Consider the following 20458-nt stretch of genomic DNA (forward strand, 5'->3'; position numbering starts at 1 on the left):
ACCCAGACTGGAGTGCAGTGGCATGATCTTGGCTCACTGCAACCTCAGCCTCCTGGGCTCAAGCCATCCTTCCACCTCAGCCTCCCACATAGCTGGGACCACAGGCGAATGCTACCACACCCCGCTCATTTTTGTATTTTTTGTAGAAATCGGGTTTTCCCATGTTGCCCAGGCTGGTCTGGAACTCCCAGGCTCAAGCAATCCTCCCGCCTCGGCCTCCCAAAGTGTTGGGATTACAGGCATGAGCTACTGTGCCAGGCCCCAAGGAATCAATGTTAAATACAGTCTACCTTCACACACAGAGATGTTTGTTATCTTGTTATTTATAAAAATGAAAAAGTGGAAATGAAATGTCCAGCCGGAGGAGAATAGGTCAGTGAATCATGGTGTATGTCATTTGATAAAATGTTATCTAGTCAATGAAATTGGTGTTTATAAAGATGCTTTCCATATAATTTGGAAAATGCTTTAAGTAAATGAAAACCAGAATCCATAATTATGTAGACAGTATCTGCAATAAAGTTAAAAAATCAACAACAACAACAACAAATCTAAATGGCTAGAAAATATAGTAAAAATGAACATACTGGCCAGGTGCAGTGGCTCATGCCTGTAGTCCCAGCACTTTGAGGGGCTGAGGCGGGTGGATCACTTGAGGTCAGGAATTCAAGACCAGCCTGGTCAATATGGTGAAACCTCATCTCTATCAAAAATACAAAAATTAGCTGGGTGTGGGGGCATGTACCTATAGTCCCAGCTACTCAGGAGGCTAAGATGGGATAATCGCTTGAACCCAGGAGGCAGAGTTTGCAGTGAGCTGAGATCATACCACTGCACTCCAGCCTGGGTGACAGAGCAAGCCCCTATCTCAACAACAACAACAACAACAAAGAACGTTACCAATATGTTAGGAGTATTCATTTTATGAACAGTGTGGCTGGGGATTTTTGTTTTGTTTTGTTTTGTATCTATTTTTTCTATGTTTTTCCTAAATATTCTTTATGTGGATGTGTTACTTCTACAATAAAAAACATGAATTGCAGAGCACATTGTGTTTGCTGCCCAGACATCATGCCACAATTCAGAGACTGAATGTCAGGAGAACGCTCAGATATTCCTGGTGGCGTTGCTCATGGGGGCTGAGGGTTGGGTGGATTCAGGATTCAGGCCACGGTTCTCAGTCCTGTTGGTTCCATTCTCCACTGAGTCTTTTTTTTTTTTTTCTTTTTGAGATGGAGTCTCACTCTGTCGCCCAGGCTGGAGTGCATTGGCGTGATCTTGGCTCACTGCAACCTCTGCCTCCTGGGTTCAAGCGATTCTCCTGCCTCAGCCTCCTGAATAGCTGGGAGTACAGGTGTGTGCCACCATGCCCGGCTAATTTTTGTGTTTTTAGTAGAGACGGTGTTTCACCATGTTGGTTAGGCTGGTCTCGAACTCCTGACCTCGTGATCCACCTGCTTCAGCCTCCCAAAGTGCTAGGATTACAGATTCGAGCCACCACACCCTGCCTCCACGGAGTCTTTTATAGCCATCCTCTACTTTCATCGACTCTAGCCTTTCTCCTGGTCTAGGCTCTTCTCTTTTCGTTCAGTTGATGGCAGTAGCCTTGGACATAGTCTCCCTGCTCCCCATCCTGCTCTTGTCCTTCCGGGTTAATACTGCTATGTATGATCTTCAACACACAGACCCCAAGCTGTACTTTCCTAGCTCTTTGAGAAAAAAATCCAGCATCCTCAGCTTGACTTCTGGGGTCTTCCACAACCTGCCTGTAACCCAGCCAAGCCCACCACCCCCGCCACACCTGCTGTAGACCCACTCCACATGGACTGGCTGACCACCCGACTGGCTCTGTGGGTCTTTCTGGTGCTCTCCCTCACTTTGATCTCTTTGATGGGCCTCCCCCTGCAGCTGCCCATCAGCCCCACTGCCATCTAAGGCCCCTTCCTCCTGGCAGGAGAAGACAGAGCCAGTCTTGAACTACAGTGAAATGTGCATGGTGCTGATGGGGTGGAGAAGTCTAGAAAGCACAGGCCTCACCAGCGAATCTTAAATCAAGCCACCCTTGGTGTAAAAAGCAGGATCCAAATCAATATGTTTCTGTAATCATTTTATATAATAAAATGAGGTTACATCCTGAATAACAGCAAATCTACCGTGCATGCTGATTATATTAAGGGCCTTGACATATTGTAAATTATACTCAAGCAAGTAAAAATGACTGTATCCTAGGTTGAACCTAAAACTAATTTGCTAGCTCTAACATTAAACACTTAATACTAATTTCACCAGCTCACTCTTCAGTGATGGTTCTCTCAGTAAAAAGTGTCCTAGAGCCAGCAGAGCCACTTAGAATCATTCTGCTGCCCTTACAACTGCAATTCAAATTTAGTACCATTCTGTTAAAAATAGCCATTGTGGCCTCCAAGTATTTAAACCCTGAAGGCCTCACTGAGGGCTTTGTTCATAAACATTTGGAGAAGAAAAATCTGTTAGATTTGATCTCTTATTCTGTCTCTCTTTGCCCTCCCCGTCTTTTTGTACCCAATGCCACATACATCATCATTATCTTCCTCATCACTGATGGCAGCTTTGGAAGAGTAAAATATTCTCATGCAGACAGGGTGAGAGGCTGTGTCTTCCTGCCGTGATGCAGGTGTCTGTATTTGGCGTTTGACCATACGGACATGAACCTTGGATGCTGGACCCAGGGGCAGAACCACCCTCATCTGCCCCACTGCCTCCCCACGTTGTCACCCCATTTCAGTTGTGTGTGGACTCTGGCTCATAGGTGTTTAGCATAGGGATGGTGGTGGGCAACCAAATGTGAGCAGAGAGAGGATGAGATGTGAATTTCAAGGCATTGTTCATGGGCTTGCAGTATGATGGGCAGTGATGTGCAGAGCAGCGAAAACCGAGCAGTCCTTCTATTTTCCCTTCTCTTTACATTTCCCTTCCAGTTCAACTCCAATGTAAGCACGTCCCCTAGAAACTAAGGGAGAGCAGGGGAGGGAACAGCAGTGCTGGGCAAGACTGGCTCAGTCGACAGTGACCCCTGAGCATTGACGGATACAGAATGCCATGTAAGACACCGTCAGCATCCCCAGTGCCTGGAGCTCTCACCCAGCCAGGACCAAGCCCTGGTGGATGGAGATGGCCACGCCAGAGGGTTGGGCTTCTCTAATCTGAGGACCCTGGCCCTGGAGCTGACCCAGAGGCACTCCTAAGAGATACACATTAACCAGAAGGACCCTGAACTTGGTTGGAGGATGGCTGACCTTGAGATAGGGATACCGCAGACGCTTACTAGATGAGGAGGGTCATCCCTCCCTTCCTTAGCTGAGGTCAGCCCTCTCTCCCTACTTCTGGACTCCTAAAACCCAGAAGGTTCTGTCTAGGAGGGGGCTGACCAAATGCACTCAAACCACCTGGAACAAGAGGTTCTTTGTCCAGGCCACTGCTCTTGAGCAATTCTTGTGCAATGCCTGGCCCTACTAAAGCTGCCTCCCTCATCCTGCCTGCTGACCCTAATCCCTGACCCTGGATCTGCCTTTCCTCTCCAACTAACCCTGGTTCCCAGACTTTACTCCCCACTCCTCCTTTCTTAGGCCAGTTCAGTTTCTCAGACCTGTTATGACTTTGGACCCCTTCAAGGACACCCACCCCAGATCAGATCTCTGCTGGTAGTAACCTTCTGACCTGGGGATCCCAGGTTCTGTTCCTTTTGAGTGTGTAACAGATTAGACACACTCAAGAAGGTTACAATAAAATAGCACAAACATGGAGAGCGTTGGACTCGGGGCTTCCAAGGTCCCATTGACTTCGAATTATCTAAGATGCTTTGAAAAGCTCAAGTTCATAATTATAAACATTCCATCCTTACTATTGGATCAGAGATGAGGAACAAAGGATCATGTGTTCAGAGAACTGGGCCTTGTACTTCTTTACTTTTCAGTTTCACTTCTACCATAATTTTCGCCTACTACCAAAATGGAAATTCAGTTTCACTTCTACCATAATTTTCACCTTCTACCAAAATGGAAATTTTCCACTTTCCACTCTTGGTAAGTAGCCAATTTATTTTTTTATTTTTTTTTCGTAGCAGATGGTTTTTCCATATCAGGAATTTCTGGAATTTTTTGCAGGAAGAGGAAAAGCAGTAATCTAAGCTCTGAGGTTCGCGAGGCCTTGAGTTTCTTCTCTTGCCCAACCCCACCCCTTCCTTTACATCATTTAAACACCGTAATAATGGTGAAATGCCGCAGATCCCTTCATACAGAAGGATGCCGGGATGATTCGTAAGGGAAGAGAATCCCAAGCTGACTGCCCTCATTTCTTACCCACCATGCTTGGCTGCCTGAAGGTGTCCAGGTCTCTCTGCAGGGAAAGCCTGTCTCCTTTGGAAGGGCTCCAGCCCAGTCTGCTTCCCCAACCCTGCAGAATTCAGTCTCTACACAGTGGACCTGAAACATACTGGGACTGGGTCTGCAAGGCACGGCAGGTTTCCTGGATGGGGATTGTGATGGCCTCTGAAGGGCGAGGCTGCAGAGCCAGGAATGGCTGTCCCGGGAGCAAGGAGGAATGGTAGGCGTGGCTGCCGCTCACCAGAGGAGCTCAAAGAGCCAAGGCTGCCTTTGTATTTGAAAAACACTCTGTGGATAGAGCATGCCTTGATCCATTTGTGAGTGGACCCAGATAACTATTCAATAATACTTTAATTTAATATCATTAAAGAATCATTTAATAGTAGTTGACTCAGCTATTCTAGATAAAAGAAATAAACATTTTGTAAAAGTGGAAAAGAACATTTCTGCATTTAAAGGCTGTTTTATTTTCTGGTTGCTTGGTGTAGAAGTTAGCTCAAGGGTACGTAAGAAGTAGCTGATATCTTTTTAAAAATTTAGAAGTCATGACTGCTGTTAATTAATTTTTTTTTTTATGTTTGGATTTGCAAAGCTAGCTTAAGTATGAGGCAGTCTGACTGCAATATCTGAAACTGGGTAGCTGTCCCAGGAGGTATTGTGGAGCCTTGTGTTGTAGCCTTGAAAGAGCTCCTGAAATTGTCCTATTGTTATCCTCCCTATGCTTTTTGTACACCCAAACTTTGTTAAAAAAGAAAAAAAAAAGACAAAGACTAGCTAATCAGGAATTTTTAAATAGGCCAGGTGTGGTGGTTCACACCTGTAATCCCAGCACTTTGGGAGGCCGAGGCGGGAGGATCATCTGAGGTCAGGAGTTCAAGACCAGCCTGGCCAACATGGTGAAACCCCATCTCTACAAAAAATACAAAAAATTAGCCAGGCGTGGTGGTGGGCACCTGTATTCCCAGCTACCTAGGAGGCTAAGGCAGGAGAATCGCTTGAACCCGGGAGGCAGAGGTTTCAGTGAGCCGAGATTGCGCCATTGCACTGCAGCCTAAGCAACAAGAGCAAAACTCCATCTCAAAAAAAAAGAAATTTTTTGTTTTTAAATATCTGCCTAACATTCAATGATGGATATGACTTGGGTCAAGACATAAAGAAGAACGAATCTTTTAATTCATCCTTTATTACATTTACAGCATGTGAACCTGACTTTAGAGTTTCAGGCACCTTTAACATTTTAAAGTCCTGTGGTGGCAGCTTTGCTGCGATCTTGCAAGAGAGGCCTTTTGCTACTTCATTTTGACTTAGGGAACATCAACCTGATTCCTGGGCACCCCAAGTAGGCTTTACAGTTTTCTGCTTACTTTACCTCCCCTGTATTTTCTTTGTATCAGGAGGTGCTTTTCTATTCCACATGATTTGACATTACAAGTAGAAGGATCACCATCCTGTAATGGGCACATGCGCCCAAACTCTGAGTTCATGAAGCCTTGCAATGGTCTCCCATTTAGCAGGATAGGAAACATTTCTAGCTCTTGCTTCCCTTTCCAATGAGGCCAGTCACTTGGTTTGCTTTGGATTGCTCAGAATTCACCTTTATTTGTGCCATCAGGTTTCTAAAGCACTCCCAAGCCTGATTATTAGGTGCCTGTACTATTTAGAGTATAAAGAAACTCAAAAAACAGTGGCTCCAGCAATATGGAAGTGCTTTTCCTCTCTCTCACATCAGTCTGGAGTAGGCCAGTGGGCTCTGCTCCATGAGGTCATTCAGAGATCTTCAACACATGGCTTTCCTCTCTGGGTCTCCAGTTGTTTCCACTTCCCAGCTGGTAGGAAGAGGGAAAGAGAGAGGACATAGAGGGCAATCGTGTCTTATAATCAACAGATGCTGATATTATTCACATCACTTTCTCTTAATTAATTAATTTATTTGTTTGTTTATTTTTGAGACAGGATCTCACCCCGTCCCCCAGGCTGGAGTGCAGTGGCTCAATCATGGCTCACTGCAGCCTCGACCTCTCAGGCTCAAGTGATTCTCCCACTTCAGCCTTTGAGTAGCTGGGATTACAGGCATCCACCACCACGCCTGGCTAATTTTTGTATTTATCATAAAGAAGGGGTCTCGCCATGTTGCCCAGGCTCTCTTGAACCCCTGGCTCAAGCAATCTACCCACCTCAGCTTCCCAAAGTGTTGGGATTCCAGGTGTGAGCCACCATGCCCTGGCCACTTCCCCTCATTTTAATGGCAGTGTTTTAGTCATGTGGTCTCACCTCACAGCAAGAGAGACTGGGAAATGGAGTCCCAAGTGAACAGCCACCTGCTCAGCTAAAATTCTGAATTTCTAGGGAAAGGCAAGGGGACATATTTTAGGGGAGACATCTAGCATTCTGCCTGGGGAATTTAACTCCAAAACTGTAAAGGTTTTAACCAGAATAATTTCTGAAAGGTTTGCAGCAGCTTCCTTGTTAGAAGTTCAGTACAAAACAAAACAAAACAAAAACAAAAACAAAAAACAAAACCTCTCTTTCTTTAGAATGCAAAAGCTTTCTAAGTGAAGGATGTATGTTTTATGATGTAGACATTACTAGTTATGTCACACTCTTGGAACAAATATGGAGTTTGAGCTTAGAGGTGCCCTTCTCCTTCTCATTAGGAATTTGATTCTTGGAATTTTTCTTGGGATTTATGAGAAGCATTGAAGAAGATGACTAAGGTTGTCCTGTGAAGGCTAGTTTGGGAGAACTTGAGTATATTTAGCACAGAGGAGAGAACAGCAAGAATAACAAATGAGATTGTTATTTTCAGGGGTTGAGGAGCTGGAGGTAGGAGATGGCATGTCCCTCTTTTTTGCTTATTCTGAGAGTAGAATTGTGAATAGAGAATAGAGGATATTAGGCTTTAGGTTGACATTTTATTTCGTTACATTAGTCCATTCTCAGGCTGCTATGAAGAAATACCCAAGACTGGGTAATTTATAAAGAGGTTTAATTGACACACACAGTTCTGCAGGGCTGGGGAGGCCTCAGGAAACTTACAATCATGGCAGAAGTCACCTCTTCACATGGCGGCAGGGGAGAGAATGAGAGCCAAGCAAAGAGGAAGCCCCTTATAAAACCATCAGATCTCATGAGAACACACTCACTACCACAAGAACAGTATGGGGAAAACCGCCCCCATGATTCAATTCTCTCCACTTGGTGCCCCCCTCAACACGTGGGGATTATTACAATTCAAGGTGAGATTCGGGTGGGAACATGGAGCCAAACCATACTAGTTGTCAGTCATCTAGTGAGAGGACTTGGCTCTTTGCCATTGGATGTTGTGTATTCCTGGTTTCTGAAGTTGTTCACTCAGTCTTTAGACTTCAGAGGAATTGTTTAAGTAGTTTAAAGACTTAGTTCACATAAGGAACATTCCTCTTGAGAAAAAAAATTTATTCTGTGTCCATTTTGTCTGTCTTATTCCCTAGGTAGGGAGTATCATCCAAACATAGTAATGCTGCTAACTATATTGCTTGCATAGTACTTTATCATGGAATTTCTGAGGCTTCCAAACACAACACCTGCAAATTTTCTATTCCATAAAGCTGGTCCTCAGGCCTGTCTTAGATTCTTCATAAAGATCTTGACTTCCTCCCCACTCGAGCCATCTCTCTCCATCCTTGGAAACCTCATGGGACATCATGCATGATTTTCTTGTAGGATTTATTTTCCCTTTAAAGGAATATCTGTGTATTTATCTCAGCTCGTTAAGTTGAAGGACTGCCTTCTTCATCCTTACACCCCCTGCACTGTCTAGGACAGAGCCTTTCCACAGTGGGCACTCAATAAACACTTCTTGACTTGGATTGGATAATTCCCCGACCTCACAGAGTTTAGACTTAGAGTTTGCTATTGTGAGCATCAATCTTGCTCTTTGTGTTAACTCCTGAAATGCTCTATCTCATCCGTCCTCCTGTTCTTAATCTGTAAAATGAGGGGCTGGATGAGTTGGTCCCTAGGCTTCCTTCCAGCCCTGATTCATTCTGACTCAGTTCTGGGCTGGAGCAGACACTTGTTGGAAAGGCTATCCAGACGTTGGCAGCCTGTGGGGGAGCCTCATAACCCGGATGCTGCATTGCCCAGGTCACTGCGCGGACACCTTTCATGCCCCGGTCGGGCCATGGGGTGGCAGGGCCACAGCCGGTGACGGCGTGTGCTGCCCTTCCCAGGTACGTGTGCATTGCCATGGAGGCTTTGGACCAGCTGCTCATGGCCTGCCACTGCCAGAGCATCAACCTCTTCGTGGAGAGCTTCCTCAAGATGGTGGCCAAGCTGCTGGAGTCGGAGAAGCCCAACCTGCAGATCCTCGGCACCAACTCGGTAAGGAGCGGCCCAGGGGGCTCCAGGTCTCCCAGCCGCATCCTGGGGATTGGCAGGGGAGAGGGAGACCTTGGGGTCGTCACTGTCATGTTCTGTTTCTATTTGGTTCCCGACCCTAAGTGTGACACACTGCTTGTTTTAGGGTCTCCCTTTGTATGAACAAAGGGCCCTTTCATTTTTTAATTTAAACAAGTATATAATTTATATAGATATATAATAAAATAATTTTTTAAAATAAAATTCACCACTTTCAAGCATCCTATTTTAAATGCTGCGGTGGCCGGGTGCAGTGGCTCACACATGTAATACCAGCACTTTGGGAGGCCAAGGCAGGTGGATCACTTGAGGTAAGGAGTTTGAGACCAGCCTGGCCAACATGGCAAAACCCCCATCTCTACTAAAAATACAAAAAAAAAAAAAAAAAAAGAAAAAGAAAAAAAAAAAAAAAAAATTAGCTGGGTGTCATGACGCACACCTGTAATCTGATCCCAGCTACGTGGGAAGCTGAGGCAGGAAAATCACTTGAACCCAGGAAGCAGAGACTGCAGTGAGTCGAGATCGCGCCGCTGCCCTCTAACCTGGGCAACAGAGACTCCATCTCAAAAAACAAACAAACAACAACAACAACAACAAAAACATGGTTTTAGTGTATTCACAAAGTTGTGCAGCCATTAACACCATCTAATGTGTTTAGCGCTAGATTGATGATCTCCAAACTTTTTACTAATAGAATTTTTTCCCCTCGAATAATTTTAAGTGGGACCCCAAATAGATATAAAAATCGATGGAAACAGAGGCTTTCTTTGGAGGGCAGGAAGAGCCCAGGGCCCTCACCACTCAGCACTCTATGGGGGCATATCTTGAAAGCTATCCAGGTTATGCCTCTTTCAAAGATGGAGCAAAGTGATGTCCCCAGGACAAAGATACCAGATCAGTGGAAAGACCACGGGGAAGCAGGACACAGGGCTTCTGGCTTAGTTTTGCCCTTTCCTCGCTGTGAAGCGTCGAGCAGGCTACCTTTTATAGGCCTCAGTCTTTTCATCAGTACCATGAGCAGGTTCAGCTTGGTCTCTGTTAGTCCTCCAAGCTAATGCTGGTCTCAGTGGAAGTGGCTGCGGTCATGGGAGAGTATGATTTTGTTAGAGAAGAGCTATCAGATATGTCAGAAACTCTCTGCTTCATGTGTGCATTTAAACATACTCCCACACCCTGGTTGTCTTTAATATCTTGCCATCTTTCCCATTCCTTCCCCTTCAGGACATACTTTAAGCTCCAGGTCTTCATGCAGCTTAGATATGACTATTTTACAGATCTTAAGTGAAGCCTTTATCTATCTGCAGATATCACAAAAGTTTAAGGTTTGCCCCTTAGCCTCCCAACCTGAATTTATATTTTTTTATTTTATTTTATTTTTTTAGACGGAGCCTCTTTAGCCAGGTGAGGTGGTGGGCGCCTGTAGTCCTAGCTACTTGGGAGGCTGAGGCAGGAGAATGGTGTAAACCCGGGAGGCGGAGCTTGCAGTGAGCTGAAATCTAGCCACTGCACTCCAGCCTGGGCGACAGAGCAAGACTCCGTCTCACACATACACACACACAAAAAAGACTGAGCCTCTTTCTGTCACCCAGGCTGGAGTGCAGTGGCACGATCTTGGCTCACTACAACCTCCGCCTCCTGGGTTCAAGTGATTCTTTTGCTTCAGCCTCCTGAGTAGCTGGGATTACAGGCATGCGCCACCACACCTGGCTAATACTTGGGTTTTTACAATAGACAGGGTTTTGCCATGTTGTCCAGGCTGGTCTCAAACTCCTGGGCTCAAGTGATTCACCCACCTCAGCCTCCCAAAGTGCTGGGATTACAGGCGTGAGCCACCGCACTCTGCCCCCAACTTGAATTTTTATGGCATGGGTCAGAGCTGCTTTCCTGTTCTACATAAGTTGATTTAACCAGAAGAGAGTCTTCCAACTTTCCTTCCAAGGACCAAGAGTAGCAACCTATACAGATTCCCTTCTCTTTCCTCTCCCTGGGAGCCAGCTGCCTTTGACACATTACACATATTATAGCTAAGGGGAAAGTCCTTTGTCAAGTTGCCCTGGCAACAGCTTCAGATACTGTTTTGGTTGTTCTGTTTATTTTTTTTTTTTTTATTTTTATTTTTTTTTGAGGCGGAGTCTCGCTCTGTCGCCCAGACTGGAGTGCAGTGGCCGGATCTCAGCTCACTGCAAGCTCCGCCTCCCGGGTTTACGCCATTCTCCTGCCTCAGCCTCCCGAGTAGCTGGGACTACAGGCGCCCGCCACCTCGCCCGGCTAGTTTTTGTATTTTTAGTAGAGACGGGGTTTCACCGTGTTAGCCAGGATGGTCTCGATCTCCTGACCTCGTGATCCGCCCGTCTCGGCCTCCCAAAGTGCTGGGATTACAGGCTTGAGCCACCGCGCCCGGCCGGTTGTTCTGTTTAAGATAACTCCAGAGAACATCTGAATGGAAAATGAACCTGCCACCATGCATCTGTGGGGGCCACTGGAAGCAGGTGGCCACCAGCTCTAGCTTCCCCCACAGGAAATCCTAGCCCAAGGTAGGTGTTTTGTCAGCTACGGCCTGGAAAATTCAGTGTCCTGCAAATTCCCCATCGCAGTGAATCATCACATCAGCCAGAGCAAGTTGACTAATGATTGCTATACTGCAGACAATGGTGATGATATAAGGACAAGCTATTGTCAGTGAGTTAAGTCAAATATTTGCAGTAGCTCCAGAGTGCAGCTTGGAAGGCAGCCTTTTCTCTTGCTGTCCCTGTCTGATGCTCTTTCCGGCTCTCTGAGCCCAGACCTTCTTGAACCTTCCTGAGAAGAGTGTCCTTTTGCTCCTCATCATTTTAGACCTGCCAGCATGCTAGTGTGTGACATTATCTTAGAGTCTAGCCCAGGAGTTCCAAACAGGTCTTCACAGGGATTTAGGGCTTTGTGGGGGGAAAGGGGGACTGAGGAAGGAGGAATAGAGTCTCTAGGCCCTTTACTGCTACTTCATCCAGTAGCCACCTCTGAGGGTTTTTTTGTTTGTTTGTGTTTTGTTTTATTGAGGCAGAGCCTCGCTCTGTCACCCAGGCTGGAGTGCACTGGCGTGACCTCGGCTCACTGCAACCTCTACCTCCGAGGTTCAAGTGATTCTCCTACTTCAGCCACTCCAGTAGCTAGGATTAGCTGGCCACATGCCCAGCTAATTTTCTTTTTCTTTTCTGAGATGGAGTCTCGCTCTGTTGCCCATGCTGGGATGCAGTGGCACGATCTCGGCTCACTGCAACCTCTGCCTCCTGGATTCAAGTGACTCTCCTGCCAAAGCCTCCCAAGTAGCTGGAGCTACAGGCACCGGCTACCATGCCCAACTAATTTTTAGTAGAGATAGGGTTTCACCATGTTGGCCAGGCTGGTCTCAAACTCCTGATGTCAAGTGATCCGCCCTCCCAAAGTGCTGGCATTACAGGCGTGAGCTATAGCGTCTGGCTCCAGTTAATGTTTGTATTTTTGGTAGAGACAGGGTTTCGCTGTGTTGGCCAGGCTGGTCTCAAACTCCTGACCTCAAGTGATCCACCTGCCTTGGCCTCCCAAAGTGCTGAGATTACAGGTGTGAGCCACCACGCCCAGACCTTTTCATTGTTTGTATGGAAGTTTGCAGCATTTTATTTGGACAAAAGGTTTTGCTGCCAGGAAATCAAAAGAAAGGGAAGGAGAGAAAGAAGGAGAAAAGGAAAAGAAAGCAAAACGAATCAAGCTCATCTAACTCCTCATTTTGTTGGATTTCTCAGTGTAGAGATGGGATCCCAAGAAGTGAGATGGTTTGTCTGTGCTCACACAGCTAGAGCGCTGGCTTTAGACAGTGATTCTTTTGGCCCCTGTGCATCTATTAATAGTCTCCCTAGAATCTGTGGGGTGGCAAGGTCAAAAGCCCCTCACTGGGCCCTAGATTCCAAAGCGTGGCACCCAGCCTCTGTGCAGATGCCCCCCATGGCCAGACTTAGTCTATCACAAGGCAGCCCCTGGCCTTGTGGGTGAGAAGCCAAGAAAAAGGCTTAACTTGAGCCCACTCTTCCTCCCTGTAGCTTTTCCCTCAGACCTGGTTTTGCTCCCTGAATTGGCATAGCACAAATCTCCCCTCTGTAGAGTGTCTCTTCAGAGACCATATGCCCTTCAAGGTCCCCAACTCGGACCAATCAGCTTTAGAAACCTACCGATTCCCAGGGCTCAACCAGACCTGTATCTCTGGAGAGGAGACCTGGGAGTCTGTATATTTTTGCTTCCCATGTGATGCCATTTAGGTCTGGGAACCACTGACCCATTCTAGTCTTAAGCCTGTGTAGGATTCCTTCCCTCCTTTCCTTCTTTCATTCTTTCTTCTCTCCCTCTCCATGTCCCTCCCTTGCTTCCCTCATCCCAGGTAGGTATTCATACAGCTTGTGCTTGATCACCCCAAGGATGAAGTAGTCCAGAGACTTGTCACAAAATCCAAATTTGCTAATACCATTCCTGTACATTACATGCAGTAAAGTACAATTTAAAAAATGTAAGTGATGCTTTTTTTTTTTTTTTGAGACAGGGTCTCCTTCTGTTGTCCAGTCTGGAGTGCAGTGGTGTGATCTTGGCTCGCTACAACCTCCGCCTCCTGGGTTCAAGCGATTCTCCTGCCTCAGCCTCCCGAGTAGCTGGGATTACAGGCACCTGCCACCATGCCCAGCTAATTTTTGTATTTTTAGTAGAGACGGAGTTTCACCATGTTGGCCAGGCTCTTCTCAAACTCCTGACCTCAAGTGATCCACCTGCCTCTGCCTCCCAAAGTGCTGGGGTTACAGGTGTGAGCCACCGTGCCCAGCGAAAATTTAAATGATGCTTTCCAGCCCTTAATGAGAATACCTGGGCTTTGGATCATGATGAGGGACTGGAAAAGCCAGGAGAAGGTGGGGAGGCAGGGCCTGCTAAGCTCCTTACTCACTGGGGATTCATTTCTGCACACTTGCCTAATTGCATGATGGGTGCAGATGCATGTCTTGGGGACAGTGTCAATCACCACATGTCCTGACTTTTTAAGGGCACTTACTAATGATAAACTAAAAATATTAAATCTGATGATGCCGAGATCCTCTACATAAACAATCTAATATATTAGCCTAGTGTATACGAACGGTAAAATATTATGAAGATTCATAGATTGAAAGTTTATACTTTCACTTCTATCTCACACCACACACAAAAATTAACTCAAAATAGATCAAAGCCTTAAATGTAAGAGCTAAAACTATAAGACTCTTAGAAGAAACTATAGGGATAAGTCTTTAGGTCTTGGACTTGGCAATGGATTCTTAGATATGATATCAAAAGCAAAAGCAACTATAGAAACAACATAGATAAATTGGACTTCATCAAAATTTAAAACTTTGGACACAGTGGCTTACACTTATAATCCCAACTCTTTGGGAGGCCGAGGTGGGTGGATCACTTGAAGTCAAGAGTTCCAGACCAGCCTGGCCAACATTATGAAACCCCATCTCTACTAAAAATTCAAAATTCAGCTGAGGTGTGGTGGTGCATGCCTATAATCCCGGCTACTTGGGAGGCTGAGGTGAGAGAATTGCTTGAACCCAGGAGGCAAAGGTTGCAGTGAGCCAAGATCACTCTACTGCACTCCAGCCTGGATGACAAAGTGAGACTTTGTCAAAAAAAAAAGAAAGTAAAACTTATATGCACCAAAGGACACAATCAAGACAGTAAAAAGATAACCGGCCGGGCGCGGTGGCTCAAGCCTGTAATCCCAGCACTTTGGGAGGCCGGGACGGGCGGATCACGAGGTCAGGAGATCGAGACCATCCTGGCTAACACGGTGAAACCCCGTCTCTACTAAAAAATACAAAAAACTAGCCGGGCAAGGTGGCGGGCGCCTGTAGTCCCAGCTACTCGGGAGGCTGAGGCAGGAGAATGGCGTAAACTCGGGAGGCGGAGCTTGCAGTGAGCTGAGATCCCGTCACTGCACTCCAGCCCAGGCGACAGAGCGAGACTCCGTCTCAAAAAAAAAAAAAAAAAGATAACCCATGGAATGGGAGAAAATATTTACCAATCATATATTTAATAAGGGTTCAATAACCAAAATATACAAATAATTATTAAGACTTAACAACAACAACAAAAAATTAAAAACGGACAAAGAACTTTCATAGACATTTCCCCAAAAGATATACAAATGGCAAGAAGCACATGAAAAGATGCTTAACATCACTAATCATTAAGGAAATACAAGTCAAAACCGCAACAAGACACCACTTCACACCCACTAAGATGGCGATTAAAAACACAGTCTCTTGGCCGGGCGCGGTGGCTCAAGCCTGTAATCCCAGCACTTTGGGAGGCCGAGACGGGTGGATCACGAGGTCAGGAGATCGAGACCATCCTGGCTAACACGGTGAAACCCCGTCTCTACTAAAAAAATACAAAAAATTAGCCGGGCGAGATGGCGGGCGCCTGTAGTCCCAGCTACTCGGGAGGCTGAGGCAGGAGAATGGCGTAAACCCGGGAGGCGGAGCTTGCAGTGAGCCGAGATCGCGCCACTGCACTCCAGCCTGGGTGACAGAGCGAGACTCCGTCTCAAAAAAAAAAAAAAAAAAAAAAAAAAACACAGCCTCACACACAAAAGATGGCAAATGTTGGCGAGGATGTGTGGAAACTGGAACCCTTATGCATTGCTGGTGGAAATGTAAAATGGTGCAACACCTATGGAAAATAGTTTGGTGCTTCCTCAAAAAGTTAAACATATGGAATTATATGGCCCAGCAACTCCGCCGGATATATACCCAAAATAATTAACAACAGGTTCTCAAAGAAATAGTTGTACACAATTGTTCATAGCAACACTATTCACAAGAGCTGAAAGGTAGATACAACCAAAAGGTCACCTATTTATCATCCCACTTCTATGAGATAAACAATTAGGTAAATCCGTGGAGACAGGAAGTAGATGTGTGTTTGCCAGGTGAAGGGGGAGAGAGGAATGGAGACGGACTGCTGAGTGGATATAGGATTTCCTTTTGGGGTGAGGAAAATGTTTTGGTTGCAAAACATTGTGAATGACTTAAATGCCGCTGAATTGGGTGCTTTAAAATGGCTAATTTTATGATATGTGTATTTTACCTCAATTTTTAAAATGTTGGACTCTGAGTAACCCAGAGTCAATGGCACACAGGCATTTATGCTTTTACTGTGCCACAACCTCAAACCAAGCCCACACGGAGGCTGGTGCAAAGCGAGTCACCCAGCAGGTGAGGGGGAGGGCGGCTCCCCTGCAGCAGGCCAGGGTTATGGGGATCCTGGAGACGTCCCTCCTTGTGACTCAGGCTGTGCAGCACCCTGTTCCCCCTACCCTAATGCCCCCACCTCAGAAAACCACACGGCCTGTGGGTTGGGGCCTCTACACATATGTGCATTAGGAGTTTACTGGGCTTTCAAGCAGCCTCCTCTCACGTCCTCCAAGTGGTCCTTACAAACCTTCCATTTCCCCCAAATTCCCCTCCCAAATTAGCTTCTTCAGTTTCAAGATGCCTTTGCCTTCTTCTCCCACTCAGGAAATGGGGGCTGTCCCAGGGTGCTTTTTCCACTTCCTGTGCCCATCTTCTTCCTCTCCAAAGGGTTCCCAGCCCCTCCGGAGCCTCCCTGGGTCCATCCTTTCTGCCCCCTCCCCATCTCCACTCTTTGCCTTGCTTTGATTCCTTCCCTCAATCTAAACACAAGTTCAAGTCTCTTGCAGCGTAGTAATAAATTAAATTAATAAACGAGAAAAACAAAAAAAAAAATTACATTCTCCTGCATAACTACAAAATGCCATTAGCTTGCCTGACAAAATCAACCGTCATTCCCTGGTCTTATTTTAATATGTCGACCAAATCCAGATTTCCCTAATTGTCCCCCGTTGTCTACATTGCTATTCTTTTTCAAATCAGAACTTAGTAAAGACTATTTCTTTGTTTTCTATGTCCCTTACCTCTCTTAGCAGCTTCCCAACCTCTCTCTGCCCCTCTTTTATTCGTGACATTGACGTTTTGGAGGGCAGGTCAGTTGCTTTGCAGAATGCTCCCCATTCTGGATTTGTCCGGTTCTTTGCTGTGGTGTCACTTATCTGACTCTCCTGTCTCTTGTATTTCCTGCAAACTGGAATTAGATCGGAAGGTTTGATTGGATGCAGGTAACTACTTTTGGCTATAATACTTCGAGGGGGTTTTGGGTTGCTATAGCGGGTATCACAGCAGGAGGCACAAATGTCTGTGTCCCACCTTTGCAGATGCCCAGTGTGATCCCGGTCTAGGGTGTGGGAGCCACCCCTCTCCACTGTAAAATTACATTTTTATCTTTGCAGTTAGAATCTGTGGAAACCATGAAAATAACCCACTCCCCACCCACCTTGCCCCTCATGTTTTTATCTTTGGTGGCATTTCTCCCTGGGGTTGCACCCATTTCTCCCTGGGGATCGCACCCATTTCTCCCTGGGATTACACCCATTTCTCCCTGGGATCGCGCCCATTTCTCCCTGGGGATCGCGCCCATTTCTCCCTGGGATCGGCCCATTTCTCCCTGGGATCGCACCCATTTCTCCCTGGGATCGCGCCCATTTCTCCCTGGGATCGCGCCCATTTCTCCCTGGGGATTGCGCCCATTCCTCCCTGGGATCGCGCCCATTTCTACCTGGGATCGCACCCATTTCTCCCTGGGATCGCGCCCATTTCTCCCTGGGATCGCGCTCATTCCTCCCTGGGATCACACCCATTTCTCCCTGGGATCGCGCCCATTTCTACCTGGGGATCGCGCCCATTTCTCCCTGGGGATCGCGCCCATTTCTCCCTGGGGATCGCGCCCATTTCTCCCTGGGGATCGCGCTCATTTCTACCTGGGTATTTCTCCCTGGGATCACTCCCATTTCTCCCTGGGGATCACATCCATTTCTCCCTGGGATCACACCCATTTCTCCCTGGGATCGCGCCCATTTCTCCCTGGGATCACACCCATTTCCTCCCTGGGATCGCGCCCATTCCTCCCTGGGATCGCGCCCATTCCTCCCTGGGATCGCGCCCATTTCTCCCTGGGATCGCGCCCATTTCTCCCTGGGATCGCGCCCATTTCTCCCTGGGGATCGCTCCCATTTCTCCCTGGGATCGCGCCCATTTCTCCCTGGGATCGCACCCATTTCTCCCTGGGATCGCGCCCATTTCTCTCTGGGATCGCGCCCGTTCCTCCCTGGGATCGCACCCATTTCTCCCTGGGGATCGCGCCCATTTCTCCCTGGGGATCGCGCCCATTTCTCCCTGGGGATCGCGCCCATTTCTCCCTGGGATCGCGCTCATTTCTACCTGGGTATTTCTCCCTGGGATCACTCCCATTTCTCCCTGGGGATCACATCCATTTCTCCCTGGGATCACACCCATTTCTCCCTGGGATCGCGCCCATTTCTCCCTGGGGATCGCGCCCATTTCTCCCTGGGATCGCGCTCATTTCTCCCTGGGATCGCGCTCATTCCTCCCTGGGATCGCGCCCATTTCTCCCTGGGGATCGCGCCCATTCCTCCCTGGGATCGCGCCCATTTCTCCCTGGGGATTGCGCCCATTTCTCCTTGGGATCGCGCTCATTTCTACCTGGGTATTTCTCCCTGGGATCACACCCATTTCTCCCTGGGGATCACATCCATTTCTCCCTGGGATCACACCCATTTCTCCCTGGGATCGCGCCCATTTCTCCCTGGGATCGCGCCCATTTCTCCCTGGAGATTGTGCCCATTTCTCCCTGGGATCGCGCCCATTCCTCCCTGGAGATCACGCCTATTTCTCCCTGGGATCGCGCCCATTCCTCCCTGGAGATTGCGCCCATTTCTCCCTGGGATCGTGCCCATTCCTCCCTGGAGATTGCGCCTATTTCTCCCTGGGATCGTGCCCATTCCTCCCTGGAGATTGCGCCTATTTCTCCCTGGGATCGTGCCCATTCCTCCCTGGAGATCGCACCTATTTCTCCCTGGGGATCTCACCCTTCTTCACACTCCCTGGGCTTCTTCAGGCCTGTCACTGCAACACTTCCCACTGGACTTGCCCTGCTTAGTTTCTGTGGTAGGCTGAATGATGCCCCCACCCCACCTTTGCCTATGTCCTAATCCCTGGAACCTGTGAATGCCACCTTATATGACAAAAGGGACTTCGCAGATGTGATCAATTTAAGAATCTTGAGCTGGGGGAGATTATCCTGGATAATCCAGGTGTGCCTGATGTAATCTCAAGGGTCGTTATAAGAGGGACACAGGAGGGTCAGAGTTGGACAGAAGGGGACATGATGATGGAAGCGGAGGGACAGAGACAAAGAGATCTGAAGATGCCCTGCTGCTGGCTTTGAAGATGGAGAAGGGGGCACAAGCCAAAGGATGTAGGTGGCTTCTGGAAGCTGGAAAGCCTGAGAAAATGGATGCTCCCTGGAGCCCCCAGAAGGAATGCAGCCATGCAGACCTATTGTAGACTTCTGAGCTCCAGAACTCAGATAATAAGTGTGTGCTGTTTTAAGTCACTAAATTGTGGTAACTTGTTACAGCAGCCACAGGAAGCCAAGACAGTGTTCTTCAAATAATTCTCTTTTTCCTCATCCCCCTGAGTGTCTGTGGTCTCCAAGGCTCTGTGCTCTACCCTCTTCTCACTGGATATACTGCCCCTGGACAATTTCATCAACTCTTGTGGTTTTAACTGTCATCTGTGGACTAGATATGCCCCAATCTTCAGCACTTTGGTTCAAAAATCAGCACTGCTGGAGACCAGCAGGCCGGAGGTGGGTTCTGTGAAGTCAGGTGAGGTCAGAACTGCAAGGCCAGTGGAATGGCCCAAGGCATGGGCTCAGCCCCAGCTAGAGACAGGCTCTGAGAGCAGAGGCAGCCAGCTGGTGCTCCCCGAGGTCTGTGTTTCCTAAGTGCAGGCCTTGGAGTCCAGCAGATGGGGCTACCCGGGGCCAGCAGGGATGGTGTCCTGGGGCCAGCAAGGACTAGACTTTCCCAGGAGTCCTTAAAACCACAGCCAGTTTTGCAGAGTCTTGAAGGAGGGACTGTGTAATGTGGATGGACAGGAGAGTATGTCATAGATCTGGGGAGTTACTATGCCTTGGCTGGTAGTCAGGAGGTTGGCAGGACATGATCAAGTTAAGATGGGATAGACTGTGCCTCTGGCTACAGTGAAAACTGCCCCAGGGAATTGCTATAAACAAGGGCAGTGGGGAGAAAGGGACAGGCAATGGTAAACTCAAAACCATGTGGCTGGCAAGATTTGCTTTCCAACTAGGACTTGTCTTAAATTTGGGCAATGCTTTTTGGTGCTGATTTTTCTACCCAGGTTAACTCTAGTGAGGCAAAGAAGCAGTTCTCCTTTCTCTTTGTGTAGGTAAATGCAGCAAAAAGGCCGTCAGTCCTTGAGCTGTGAGAGAGTTGGGTTTTATGTATGCCCCGTATTTTTAACTATAGTTCTGTCACTGACAGCAGGAAGTTGGTTGGTTCAGAAGGCCCATTTATAGAAGAGGGAATGGCTATCTTCTGTTTGGAGAGACTTGGCCTGTGATAAGACCAGGGGAGAGCTATTCCTGCAAGGCCAGTCTTTGGAGCTTTCGCTCTCTATTGACCCTTAGTAACCCTCAGTTTTCACACCATTTTGCCTCCTGGCTGCCTATACCACAGGGTGGGTGATCACTCCAGCAAGCTT

At 47.5% G+C, this 20458-nt stretch overlaps 1 protein-coding gene across 1 annotated transcript in view; it reads left to right on the forward strand.

Moving 5' to 3' along the window:
* EFR3B (EFR3 homolog B) overlaps positions 1-20458 on the forward strand; it is a 112291-nt gene that overhangs the window by 52699 nt on the left and 39134 nt on the right. The window contains exon 4 of the mRNA XM_033176453.1: positions 8573-8723. Within this exon, the coding sequence (XP_033032344.1) occupies positions 8573-8723 (151 nt within the window). The remainder of the gene's footprint in view (positions 1-8572; positions 8724-20458) is intronic.

Source organism: Trachypithecus francoisi, unplaced genomic scaffold (genome assembly GCF_009764315.1).
Source record: "Trachypithecus francoisi isolate TF-2019V2 unplaced genomic scaffold, Tfra_2.0 Lachesis_group17, whole genome shotgun sequence".
NCBI lineage: Eukaryota > Metazoa > Chordata > Mammalia > Primates > Cercopithecidae > Trachypithecus > Trachypithecus francoisi.